The sequence below is a fragment of the Scyliorhinus torazame genome, chromosome 1, assembly GCF_047496885.1.
Source record: "Scyliorhinus torazame isolate Kashiwa2021f chromosome 1, sScyTor2.1, whole genome shotgun sequence".
NCBI classification, from domain to species: Eukaryota; Metazoa; Chordata; class Chondrichthyes; order Carcharhiniformes; family Scyliorhinidae; genus Scyliorhinus; species Scyliorhinus torazame.
In genome coordinates this window covers 395,502,205-395,516,567 of record NC_092707.1, presented here as the reverse complement: position 1 = coordinate 395,516,567, position 14,363 = coordinate 395,502,205, and the positions used below count along the sequence as shown (strand labels likewise).

The 14,363-nt window shown below is 45.2% G+C and overlaps 1 protein-coding gene across 4 annotated transcripts in view; it reads left to right on the top strand.

Moving 5' to 3' along the window:
* Positions 1–387: 387 nt before the first annotated feature.
* The window catches only part of LOC140427730 (kinesin-like protein KIF13B), a 256,873-nt gene continuing 242,897 nt past the window's right edge, over positions 388–14,363 (top strand). For 2 of the 4 annotated variants that reach the window (XM_072513344.1, XM_072513352.1), the window contains exon 1: positions 388–642. In XM_072513344.1, the coding sequence (XP_072369445.1) occupies positions 588–642 (55 nt within the window). In that variant the 5' untranslated portion in view covers positions 388–587. The remainder of the gene's footprint in view (positions 643–14,363) is intronic. The other 2 variants (XM_072513335.1, XM_072513363.1) reach the window with 1 other exon arrangement.

Sequence of the window (14,363 nt, the reverse complement as noted above, 5' to 3'; positions counted from 1 at the left end):
GAGCCCTTGGGCTCGTCCCTCCGGAAGCTGCCGAGCCCTTGGACTCGTCCCTCCGGAAGTTGCCGAGCCCTTGGACTCGTCCCTCCGGAAGTTGCCGAGCCCTTGGACTCGTCCCTCCGGAAGTAGCCGAGCCCTTGGACTCTTCCCTCCGGAGGTTGCCGAGCCCTGCCTGTCTCTCTCTCTCTCTCCGGGAATTACCGAAACATCCCGAGGCCTCCCCCCCCCCCCCAGTCCCCGCCCCCGCGTCTCTCCGGCCGCCGCTGCCGGCTGGGGCTTGCTTGTTGCTGTCATGGCGAAGAGCCATCATCGTTTCAAAGCGTGGCAACGAAACAGGTGAAACGGACGGAGGGGAAAGTGGGATACGGCGAGAGGCGGGGGGCGGGGGGGGGGAGAAGGAAAAAAAAAAAAACACCTCAAAAAAAAAAAAATCGACCGGTCAATAAAAAGTTTTGAGGAGTGAAGCCAGTGGGAGAGAGTCCGAGGTCGACGTCTTCAATATTCCTGAACCCTCTGCGTTGGTGGTGTTGGAGCCGAGGGAGCGAAATAAGTTTGATTTCCCCCAGTTGGTGCTGCATCCTCCCAGCAACATGTCCGAGTCCAACGTGAAGGTGGCCGTGAGAATCCGTCCCCTCAACAGGAGAGGTAAACCCACCAGGCTTTAATCACCATCACCCAATATCTATCCTTCAGATCTCAAATTAGGTTGCTAACCCTGGACCCGACTTGGAAATATTAATGCTGGTGCTGAGGGGAGGTAGCTTTGAACCTGTAATTTAAGACCTCGCTTCCTTCCACCCGTGCAAAGCTCTAGGCTAGCCGGCATGTATGTAATGAAATGAAAATTGCTTATTGTCACAAGAAGATTCAAATGAAGTTGCTGTGAAAAGCCCCTAGTCGCCACATTCCGGCGCCTGTTCGGGGAGGCTGTTACGGGATTCGAACCGTGCTGCTGGCCTGCCTTGGTCTGCTTTCAAAGCCAGCGAATTAGCCCTGTGCTAAACACCCCCTAGAATTAAAAGTATTGAATCTCTCTCTCTCTCTCTCTTTCTTCACGAGCCTTCGTGAATATTTTATTTGGAAGTGATCGTGTTACAGAACTGATTCTTGGCCCTCTTAACAAACGGGGAGGAATCAAATCAGCAAGACCGAGGGTTTTGTCTCTCTCTGCATGTGCCCCGAGTTAGCTGGGTGCAAGATGGATCTGTAACCTGTACCAAGTTGACTTCTTTCTCTTTTTTTTTTAACATTTCATAAATTCAGAGTACCCAATTCTCCTTTTCTAACCCAATTAAGGGGTGATTTAGCGTGGCCAATCCAGCTACCCTGTGCATCTTTTTGGGGTTGTGGGGGTGAGACCCGTACGGACACGGGGAGAATGTGCAAACTCCACACGGACAGTGACCCGGGGCCGGGATCAAAAGTTGGCATCTTCCTATCGAACTGGAGCTGGGGCTTTTGGCTAGATTCAGAAGGAGAGGGAGGGAATCGGGGTCAGGCTGAGTCACTCAATGAATAAAATAGGTAAGGCGTTCTCGACTAACTGGAGGATCACCTGTTGCTGTGATTCAGTCGCTGAAGGGCATTTTTTAATATAAGACTTCGAAAGGGGGGGGGGGATTCAATTTTGGTGTGCTCAACATCCCTTTTTCTATTTTCAATTTTAAATCATGGAAGTTGAAACAACTGTACTTCGCAGTTTGCAAGGATTTTGCTTTCAGGGCGTGATTTACTTTGCAGAAATTATTAACAGCAGCCAGTGTGCATGCAGTTCCAGTTAAATGTTTACTTTCAGTTTAATTTTTAACACAAGGAATTTCTTCAGGATATTTATTTTGAATACGATAGACCTGCAGTTCCTCCGTTGACCAGGAATGCTTTGTACTTTGACAAGGAATTTCCTGCATTGCTCTTTTTAAACCTTTTTATCTCTTTAATTAAACCCCGTAGGGAGACAATGTACTACCTCGGTGTCATTAATCCAAATATCAAATACTTTTTAGAGGGGCACAGCTAATAATACCCAAATATTTTTTAAAAGAAAGAAACTTAAATAAAATAATTTTGCCACCCATGTTGGCAGAGTGGCAGCACGGTTACTTCACAGCTCCAGGGTCCCAGGTTTATTACCCGGCTTGGGTCACTGCGGAGTCTGCATGTTCTCCCCGTGTCTGCGTGGGTTTCCTCTGGGTGCTCCGGTTTCTTCCCACAGTCCAAAGATGTGCAGGTTAGGTGGATTGGCCATGTTAAATTGCCCTTGGTGTTCAAAAAGTTTGGGTGGGGTTGCTGGGTTGCGGGGATAGGGTGGAGGTGTGGGCTTGGGTAGGGTGCTCTTTCCTAGGACCAGTGCAGACTCGATGGGCCGAAAGGCCTCCTTCTGCATTGTAAACTCTATGATTCTATGTTGATTTTGCAGCAACACCAACTTGCATTTATGTAGCATTGTTAAGTAGTAAAGCCTCCTGAGGAGCTTTGCAGGAGCATTATCAAACAAAATTTGACATTGCATTCCAGCCCCTGTGGCACCCACTGGTTGTGGAAAGCCTCGAGTCCACTTCTGAAGGTGATAATCCTTCCTCTGACATAGTTTCAGAAATACTGTGAGCACTTTGGCGACTCAACCAAATGGCCACTCTCTGGCTGAGCTTAAATGGCGAATGATATCGGACAGTTCCACAGTGGAGAGCAATACAGCCAAATAACTAACTTTATAAAAAAGAGTTTATGTGATGATGATTACTGTTTTGTTTGATGCAGAACAATATGCATCTTAATTTGTTGCAATTAGTGTAGTATACCTCATAATTTTACACCAGTAAAAATAATGGTACATTGTTATGATCCTTGTCCAGGCCCCCAAGTTGTTGGCAAGATCCAGTTAGGGATCAATAACATTTTATTTCCTGCCGGTTTGTGATGCAGAGCAAGGCCAGCAGTGTGGGTTCAATGCCTGTACCAGCTGAGGTTATTCATGAAGGCCTCGCCTTCTCAACCTTGTTCATCGCCTGAGGTGTGATGATTCTCAGGTTAAATCATCACCAGTCAGCTCTTCCCCCTCAAAGGGGAAAGCAGCTGACAGTTATCTAGAAACATGGCAACTTTACCATGCCTTCATTTAAAGGAGACAAAGTTTGAGATTCAAGACATTTGCTCAAGGAAGAAAGCTGCAAGATTCCACGGGAGTTGAAATGTCAGGAAGATAAAACAATTTACAAGGGCTTGAACTTCCATAGACTAGGTAATAAGTCAGATTGGCACTCTTCTCCTCCTTTCTCTCCTGAGATCTTTTTCGATCCTATCTCTCCTGACTCTCCAACTCAGGCGGGTGAGAGCTGGGCTGTGCAGCCCATCCCTGGGGCCCAACGTCCAGGCAGCTCAGTTGAATATAAGGAGGTCATGCCCTCTTTTTGACCACACTAGCTGCCATAAACCAAGTAAGTTAAAGATCCAGCCAAGTTCTTGACCAGCCAGGGAGATGGTAAGTAAATCAGGTCAGTTTGTGGGATTTGGCAGGGGCTGGGTAGGGATTTTGGGGGTCAGGTCAGATTGGTTTGTACTTTGGGGGAATGGGGGTGGGAAGGGCCACGCCTTTGGGGCAAGGGGCGTGGTCGGGTCTGGCCTCTGATGAGGGGGGGAGGTGGTGGAGGTAGGGGGAACATGCCCACACATTGTACCTTTATCAAGTAAACAAATGCTTGGAGAACGGGCATCCCCTGCCGCATTTTCCATTGTGGAGCTTCCCACCTATCAGTGTCCAACAAATCAGTGCACTCTTCTCATGCAAAGGGAATCGGGGGGAAACTCTCTACTAGTTGGAGTCATACCGAGCACAAAGGAAGTTGGAGGTCAGACATGTAGGTTGTTGGAGGTCAGCCATTTCAGTCCCAGGACATCACTGCAGGAGTTCCTCAGGGTAGTGTCCTGGGCCCAACCATGTTCAGCTGCTTCATCAATGACCTTCCTTCCAACATCAGGTCAGATATGGGAATGTTTGCTGCTGATGATTGCACAATGTTCACCATTCGCGACTCCTCAGACCATGACGCAGCAAGACCTGAAGTGGCAAGTAACTTTCCTGCCACACAAGTGCCAGGCAATGAGCAGCTCAAATCAGAGCGAATCAAACCATTGGCCCATGACATTCAATGGCATTACCATCACTGAATCTCCCACTATCAACATCCTGGGGGGTTACCATTGACAAGAAACTGAACTGGACTAGACATATAAATACTGTGGCTTCAAGAGCAGGCTAGAGGCTGGGAATCGTGTGGTGATTAACTCTCCTCCTGACTCCCTGAAGCCTGTCCTACATGGCACAAGTCAGGAGCGTAATGGAATAGTCTCCACTTGCCTGGATGAGTGCAGCTCCAACAACCCTCAAGAAGCTCAACACCATCCATGACAAAGCAGCCAGTTTGATTGGCACCCCAACCACCAACATTCACTTCCTCCACCACCGAAGCACAGTAGCAGCTGTGTGTACCATCGACAAGATGCACTGCTGGAACCTGCCAAGGTTCCTTGGGCAGCACCTTCCAAATCCACGACCACAACCATCTAGAAGGACAAGGGCAGCAGATACATGGGAACACCACCACCTTGAAGTTCCCCTTCAAGTCACTCACCATCCTGACTTGGAAACGTATCCTATTCCTTCATTGTCGCTGGGTCAAAATCCTGGAACTCCCTTACTAATAGCACAGTGGATGTACCTGCACGCATGGACTGCAGTGGTTTCAAGATGGCAGCTCACCAGCACATTCTCAAGGGCAATTAGGGATGGGCAACAAATGCTGGCCCAGCCTGCGATGCCCACATCCAATGAAAACAACTAAAATAAATTGTGTTTCCTCTTTACTGTCGGTAAATGGTGCAGATGCGTGCAAGACAAAAACACTTCGATAGCATGCCTTTTTTTCAGCAATATTCAAGTAGCAGTTGTCACCTTCGAAGATCTTGCCTTGGAATTCTCTCCAGATGTAGCACTAACTTGGACAGCTTCAACCACAGCCACCTCACAGTGTTTCAATCTTGTCTCATGTGATTCTGTTCCCCTGGATTTCCGAGTGTTCACTCAGGCACTAACCCACAAGCCCACCTTCAGCTCTTCGGCCGACCAGAACACAACCAGTCCAAAGAGGTGCCCTTGTCCCAATGCCCTGCAGCATGGAGTCACCAATATTTGGCTGCCTTCTTAGATTTTCAGAGCTTCACTTGAGCCCTCTTAAAATGCGAAACTCAGACAGCATCAACAAAGGCCCACTTCATAGGGTTTCAATCTCCCCTCCCCAAATTCAGTTCCCCTGGGTTCCCAAGTATGCACCAAGTGACAAGCGCAGTCCCAGATCTTTGCCTGCACACGCAGAATACCACTGCTCCAAATTTCCTGTTTGGAGCTGTTTCTCTGCTTTTATTTTTTCTTAACTGGGATCGGTTTGTGCCCTTTGTCTCTGTCCCTTACCTGGAACTCCCTTTTGGGGCCTCTCTCTATTCCCTCATTTCTTCTTGGGACCTCTTCCTGTTCCCTACTTCTTGATGGTGCTCCACTCCCAGCCACCTGACCTGGGTTTTCACACCTTTTTTATGTGCAAGTCCTTGTGCCTGTCCTTGGCCCAAAGAACTTAAAAGATGCTGATCTGCTGACTTGCACGTGCAGACCGCTCTCAATCTGTGCATGCGTGGGAAGTCCGTGGTTTGTCCAGACTTGTGTTCATGGTCAGTATTTTATTTTCCGGGTCATTGTCCACATGGAGTTTGCACGTTCTCCCTGTGTCTGTGTGGGTCTCACCCTCACAACCCAAAGATGTGCAGGTAGAAGGATTGGCCATGCTAAATTGCCCCTTAATTAGAAAAGAAATAAGGCAGCAAAGTGATTTTCCACTTGTTGCTATTTGAATAATAGGGGGCCGATTTAACTCAGTTGGCTAGACAGCTGGTTTTGTGATACAGAGCAAGACCAGCAGCGTGGGTTGAATTCCCGTACCGGATGAGGTTTTTTATTCCGGTGAAATCGCCACCAGTCAGCTATCCCCCCTCAAAGGAGAGAGCAGCCGAGGATGATCTGGGACGATGGCGACTACTTGACTATAACTTGTAACCATTGGCAATTTTAGTACATGTTCCACAATCCAGTGATAGGATACAGTTCTAAGCTAGGCTATTAAGTTGGCCATTTAGAGCCGAGCTGGGGAGTTTCGCATTTATTCACCACAAGGGTGGTGAATCTTTGGCCGCCTTTACCCCACAGATCTGTGGAGGCTCAATTATTGAATATGTTCAAGACCGAGATCGATAGACTTTTAGATATTAATGACATGAAGGGATATGGGGGTTGTGTGGGAAAATGGCATCGAGATTGAAGATCAGCCATGATCTAGTTGAATGGCTGAGCTGGCTTGAGTGGTTCCTACTGTTGATAGCTTGCAGTATAAACCCATCTTTTGCCTCTGGATTCAGATCAGTGGACTGAGTCAAGATGAACTTTTACCATCCCAGGCTGTGTTGCATGTTCATACCGGAGAGATAATATTGAGCCATTGACCTGTTACAAGATGATTTGAGTAGTGAATAGCGAGTAGTTTTAAGCTACTCATGCTGAACCTTCTGTATCAATTCCAACTGAGTAGGGGGAATTTGATGTCAAGTGAAATTTTTCTCCCAGATATTATTGTCACCCAGAGCTACTGGTTCTGACTCATCAATTGTTGCACCAGAGTTGTTTATCGGGTGGAAAGACTCTGACTTGATTACTGGTATCATTGTATATTTTCACCATATCTTTAGGGGCAAACATAATCAATCTTTGCCGGGCAATTGTTTCCATTAGCGTTTATTTGAATTCATTTTGTCTCATTTATTACAAGGATAGCAGAAACCTTTTTCTTCACGGACCTATACATGTGCAGCGCAGCACTTCAGGAGTCTTGGACACAGTAAAATCCAAGTTCACGTTGATTTGCATGTCTTCAGTTGTTGATCACAATTTATACCACAAGGGAAAAGGGTGCTGATTGGTTGACAACTCAATTCTGGCTCAGGCGTTGCCACGGAGAAAGCAATGGGGAGCTATGGGAATTCTTGTGATCATTTGAAATTTGGTATTCTTGCATTTGTCCTGATGAGTGCAAGACGAAAAGCATCGGCAACGTGTCCCTCTTTTCAGCAAGATTGAACTTCAGTTCGGTAGAGGTGAAAATTCTTTTATTTTTGCTGAATTCAAGCTATGAAGATTTCAATGATTGGCTTCTTGGGAGGGTTTTATTTAATAAGATTAAATTGTAATATTATCTAGTAAAAGAAAAAAAATCAGCATTCCTGTTATTTACATAGCCAGAGGGACGATTTAAGTATAATCTCACATGAAGTGTTCCCCTTGCCCTAAGTGCCTATCCGATCTGCTGTCTGATTTCTGGCACAATTGTTCACTAATTGACTTTTGAAAAGTCAGTGAGGCAGCTTGGGCTGATTGAGATTTGATTTTAATCTGTTCATTTTGCCTGAAAACTGCAAATTTAAAAAAAGACCTGTGCCCTTTGGATGCTATTTGTTCCCAGAAGAACATTCCGCTTTATATTTGTTCATTTGTCACTCCACACAGTACATCAAGCCACTGCTCTAAATCTTCTAATCGCATTCTGAAATTCCCCTCCATGGTTTTCATACCTTGCATAATGTGGATGAAATCCGGAGCTTTGTTACTTGCGCGCACATGCTTGCCCCACTACTTGACCTATAGCGTAGGCCTGCAACAAGGTGTGACACTTCGTTACCTGAAGGATAGTTTTTCCGATCTCGGCAGTATCATGGTTGGAAATGTGAAAATGAGCCCTTTTCCTTTGGATTCCATGGTGTAGTGGCTTGGACAGTAAACATCCATAGAGCCCCTCCAGTGCTGGAGGAGGCCATTCGGTCCATCGAGTCTGCACCCACCCTTTGAAAGAGCTCCCTACCTAGGCCCACTCCCCTGCCTTATTCCCACAAACCACCTAACCTGAACATCTTTGGAGAGTAAGGGGCAATTTAGCATGGCCAATCCGCCTAACCTGCAGATCTTTGGATTATGGGAGGAAACTAGACCACCCGGAAGAAACCCACGCAGACACGGGGAGTACATGCAAACTCCACACAGTCACCCAAGGTTGGAATCGAACCTGGGACCCCCTGGCGCTGTGAGGCAGAAGTGCTAACCACTGTGCACCCGTGCCGCCCTCAACTTAATCTTGTTAGTTTTCTCTGCTTTTTCGAAGGTGCTTGATTTATTCCTGGGCACATCGCTCATGCACCCCAGTTAAATGGTCACTTTGCATATAAAAGTGCATAGTGGGTGTTGGTGGACCATTCAATTATTGAACAACGCTGAGGTCAAATGCACACTGGCTAAGATCTAAGGATTCAGCAAATATTGGAGATAGTTGGAGTGTCAAACTGAGATTTTCTTGTAGAGCATTGTTTAGTATTGTGTTGGTCTTCACTAGCTGAAATGTCAGGGATGTAATCAGAGTGCTAATTTTAAGACGATAAAATATCTTTAAGACAATAAAATATCTTTTCACTTGCATTGCAATTATCCTGTTTCTGTGACTCATTTGCTCATCATGATCCAGTAATCATGGATTGTACTGCTATGTGAACCTGATTGATAAACTTGCCACACCCTTTCATGATTGGATCCTGTTGCATGTTTTGCTTGTTCTCTACAATTTCATAACAGAAATTAAGGTTTAGTGGAAAATAAGCAATGATGTTGGTTGTTTTTCTTATGAACAGCCCTGCTGTTTTTTTCAGGAAAGCTGTCGAGCTCAAGTCATGGCTTCTTTATCTGGTGCAATTTAGAGAATCCCTGGCAGCCTAATATAGGTAAATACACTGGTGTTCTTTGAGTCCCATAGCTCAGGAAAGTCCCATGTGTGATCCTTGGACTGCACTGAGCATCCTTACCTCCGCATGCCTGAAATTCAGATATGCTCCATTGTAATCCAGTGGCACCCCCCCTCCCTACCCCGCCCACTAATATGTAGCTTATCAACATTCAATGTCTAGATTACAGATTACAATTGTTAACCTTGCTGAAATATTAGAGGGCTAGCATTCCCTGTAGAGCAAAAGTCTGTTTTTCAGGCAGGAGAAGTCATGATGCATTAGGTGATAGCATTATGCTTCTTGTAGCAGAAAACCTGGGGTTCATGAATATAAATTAGTGAAAATACTAAGGCGAGAGCCATCCTGAACTTGTTGATGGGAATTATGCGACAGTTCCATAGAGTTCATGCTTTTTGATTTGTTGCTGGCATATGGATTACAGTGATTGCAAAGTATATATTGTCCATTCCTGGCTCCCCTGAGGATATAAATAACATATGGACCTGATTCTAGAGGAGTGACATGTCCCTTTGCTGAAAGACATTAGCACGCCAATTGTTTTTTCATAACAATCTAGCTACTTTTTGTTATTTGTTATTTACAGCACAGAAGTTGGCCATTCAGCCCATTTTGTCTGCATTAGCTCCCACAAGAGCTACCTAGCTACTTCCATTCTCCAGCTCTATCTCCGTAGCCTCTAAATTGATCACTTTTGAATATATGTCCAGCTCTCTTTTGGAGCCTCCTATGGAATCCGCCTCCACCACTTTCCCAGGCAGCAATTTCCAAACCCCAACATTTCTGAGGATAGAAGTTTCGCCTCATCTCACTCCTAGCTCTCTTGCTGACCATCTTGAAATTGTGACCCCTAGTCACTAACACTAGTGGAAACAGAATGTCCTTTACCCTGTCAAAATTGTTCAGAATTTTGAACACCTCAATAAGGTCGCCTCTTAATTTTCTCTGCTCCAAGGAGAACATGCCCAATTTCTCCAATCTTTCCTTGTATCTAAAATCCCTCATTTCTGGCATCATTCCAATAAATATCCTCTGCACTCGCTCCAGGGTCTTAACATCCTTCCTTAAATAAGGTGCCCAGAACTGAACACAATACTCCAAATGTGGTCTGACCAATGATTTGTAGAGATGTAGCATCACTTCCTTGCTTTTATACTCTATGCCTCTATTTATAAACCCAAAGATCATATAAGCCTTTTTGACAATTGTTTGGCCACCTTCAGAGAATTATGCACTTGACCCCCGAGGTCCTTCTACGCCTGTACTCTCCTCAAAGGTTGTGCCATTGAGCCTATACTGTCTCCCCATATTTCTTCTATCAAAATGCATTTCATCACATTTCGCTGCATTGAAATTCATCTGCAGGTGTCTGCCCATTTGGCCAACTTTTTGGTGTCCCTCTAAAGTCGCTTAGAGTCTTCCCCACAATTCACTATTCTCCCTAGCTTAGTACCATCTGCAAATTTAGAAATTTTGCCCTCAACACCCACTTCTAAATCATTGATGTAAGTAAGAAAAATTGTGACAAGAAATCGAGTCAAAAGCAAGGGTTCCAACACTGAGCCCTGGGGAACACCACTTTCAACTCGTCTCCAGTCTGAGAAATGTCCATCTTTCCTATCTCTTAGCCAGCTTCTAATCCATGCTGCCAAGGACCCATCAACATTTTAAATTTATTAACCAACCTGACGTGTGGCGTTGGATGAAACGCTTTCTGAAAGTCTAAATGTACAACATCCTCGGCACTACTTTCAGCCACTGCCTGTGTCATCTTGTCAAAGAACTCATTTAAATTTGTCAGACATGACCTGCCTTTGACAAAGCCACGTTGACTGTCTAGTATTAACTTATTTTTCTCTAAGTGTATATTTATCTCCTCCCATATTATAGCCTCCATCAGTTTTCCCACAATTGATGTCAAGCCGACAGTCTGTAGTTTCCTGGTTATAGTTTGCCCCTTTCTTAAACAACTGTGTCACATTTGCAATCCTCCAGTCCCCAGAGGCTAATCCTGTGTTCAGAGAGGCCTGGAAAATTTCTGTCAGTCGCTCCACAATATGCTCCTTTACCTCTCAGCAATCTGGGATGCATTCCATCCGGGCCTGGCAAATTCTCCATCTGGAGTGTAGCCAGCCTTTTTAGCACCTTCTCTTTATCTACCCTTATACTGCCCAGTTGCTCATGCCCACATTTTCAGCTGGGTCATTGCCATCATCTTCTAATTTGGTAAAGACAGAAGCAAAGTACTCATTTAGTACCACTGCCACACCCTCTGCTTCAGTGAGCAGTTTGCCCTGGCTTGTCCCTTATGAGCCCCCACTCTATCCTTCACTAATCTTTTACCATTAATATGTTTGATGAACATTTTGCTATTTGTCTTTTATAGTCACTTTTTCGGATACTAGCACACACACTTGGGTAATTAATTGATTTGATTTAAATCTTGACCTGTGAGTTGCTAGCACAGTACCATAACCACCTGACCACCTTGCACTCTAGTCAAGAGAATATTATTTGACAAGATGACAATGAAAATCTACCAAAATTAAAAGTAAATAGACTGAAGTTGTTGGAGAATATATTTTCCACTTTCCTATTTCCCCACCTTTCCTCCTTGTCTGATATGAACACAGCTGACAGTAGGTGTGTGACGGAATCTCAGTTTGAGGGGTCACACTCCTTCCTTCTAGGTAGATAAAGAGTCGTTTTATAACCTTTATCAGGCTCACCAGATATTTTGGAAGAACCATTGTGAGGAGGACTTTTAGTTGTCTTATTTGCATGTATTTGTTTATTTTGCATAACATTTTATATGGTAATCATGGTGATCCAATACTGCTGTCGTCATACTTAGCCAATTATTTGAAACTCCGCTTTGTCTATTGTTTTTGTAGAGTACCCAATTCTTTTTTTCCAATTAAGGGGCAATTTAGCGTTGCCAATTCACCTACCCTGCAAATTTTTTTGGGTTGTGGGGGGTGAGACCCACATAGGGGAGAATGTGCAAACTCCACACAGTGACCCTGGGCTGGGATCGAACCTGGGTCCTTGGCGCTGTGAGGCATCAGTGCCAACCACTGCACCACCGTGCCACCTCTATCTATTGTTTTTGCAATTGGAACACATGGTGTCTTTGACAGGAAAAACCTGGCTCACGTTAATTTTGGCATCTTTTGCGGCAGACTAACAGTTCCTGCTGGAACCAATTTCTACAACCCATTTTGGTCTTGTTGACGTAACATACATGTTCTATTGGGTAATTTTTCCTGCTTCCAATTTTATTGCACCCTGCTCTGAGTTAAAGTGCAATGTCCTGGAGTATGATATCATGGATGCATCTACTTTTGGTACGTAACCCAAATTGCCATTTGTCATTGGTGAGGTTAGACATTGTGTGAGAGCAAAATATTCCATTCTAAGTTGATCCGTTTGCTTTCAAATCCATGGTAATGGTGTTTTCTGGGTAGGGATTGCTGGTCATCAACTGCAAGTAGTGCAGGGGGGAAGGAATCTTACTCTGTTGCCTTTACATTGATATTGGTGCAAGTAAATATAAAAGTACATCCTAAAATGTCACCCAACAGTCTGCACATTGCAATTCTGAATGGTTCCTCAGACATAAAATCAATGTGTCAAACTACCTTTTGCAGTCTCCTATCAGCATATAATGACTCAAAAGAATCGCTGCAGATACAATTCAACTTTGCAAACAAGTAGTCTGTTGTTTTCGCTGTTTACAAAAACAAGCAAATCAACCTCTTTCACTGACTAAACTTTAACACCGATATTGTCCAAATAGCTGTCCTCAGTAGGGGCTCTAAATTCTCCTTGGCTACTAATTTCCTACTTCTTGTCTTGGTGATTTCATCCAAAGAGGGAATAACTTTTTATTTGTGTTGCACTCTGTGAGCACAGGAGATCCCAAATGCTTTCTGGGCAATGAGCGTGTGCATTCACTGTTGTAAGGTAGGAGAGTGTGTCAATTGCATGGGAATAGCAAGTTTCTGTAAATTGTTTGAGATTGATCAATGACCTGTTTATCTGTTTTGGCGATTTTGGTTAAGGAGTGAATTTTGGCCCAGGCACTGAGGAGTGAAGCTGCACTTTGGACAGTACATATGTTTGATGCAAACTGAGCGTTTTAGGTGCAGTGTCTTTCACTTCGGGATTTAACAGTAGAAATTTTAGTCAGTGCAGTTGATTCAGTGAAGGTTCTGGGAATCGTCACATCACAGTAGCTGAGCTCAGTAGGAAGATGGCCAACGCTTGATATCCCTGATACAGTGGTCTAGTTACTCTTTCATCCCCGAGCGATTACATCATTTTACCTTCTATGACCTTCACCCTTGGATTGCATTAACTTCTATTAGCTTAGCTTTTGAGACTCACTGTCTCCACCACTCAAAGTGCCTGTCTTGTCTACATTTAGGGAAAAGGATCAGAGCAATTAAGATCGACAGATTTATCCACCTGTAAGTTAGAACAGTACTAAGAGCAAATAATTATCTTTATGCACCCAACTTGTACCAACTGCTAATGGGGCTTCAGGACCTGAGCTGATATGGAGACAACAGATTTCTTCAGTCACTCTCTTAATTACAAAATTGAGTCCTCAGTACAAAATGGAGCCCCAACATAATCGCACGTAATATAGCTTCTGAAAACAGGGATAAGCCTGTAGGGAGGGTTGTTATGGACACTGGATGTTATTCAGTAATGATGAATAGAAAGGGAGTAATCTGGAAAGAAAAGATGAATTAAACTTCTTTGCTTCTCCAAATTTATTTTGTCATTCCTAAATTATCTGCAATGCTAATTTGAGTCATTTAACTCTTGGTAATTGTGCTTCTTTTGAGCGGAGATGTTGGCCCATGTTTTCCGGGGTCCCCCCAGTGTCGCATTTAGGGGGTACCCTCAAGATGCTCTGGGAATCCCTCTTGCAAGTTCCCACGTAAGGGTTTACCCAGCAATTGTTTGGCGCTAATTTCCCTTGGACAATTATGCCGGGAACCTGCCGACAGAAGTGATTTCAATCCCTAACGCGGCTGTTTCTGCCAGTTTTGTCCCGATTAGTTACTCTGAAAAAATTAGAAGAAAAAATAAATCACAACTCCAGAGTAACTATTTAAACACCCAGATCCAGCCTCGCATGGAAGCACCCCACAAAAACAACCCCCCCCCCCCCCCCCCCCCGCCTCCCGAACTGTCCACTCCCCCTCCCGGACTGACCCCATCCCTCCCGGACTGACCCCATCCCTCCCGGACTGACCCCTCCCCTCCCGGACTGACCCCTCCCCTCCCGGACTGACCCCTCCCCTCCCGGACTGACCCCTCCCCTCCCGGACTGACCCCTCCCCTCCCGGACTGACCCCTCCCCTCCTGGACTGACCCCTCCCCTCCCGGACTGACCCCTCCCGGACTGACCCCTCCCCTCCCGGACTGACCCCTCCCCTCCCGGACTGACCCCTCCCCTCCCGGACTGACCC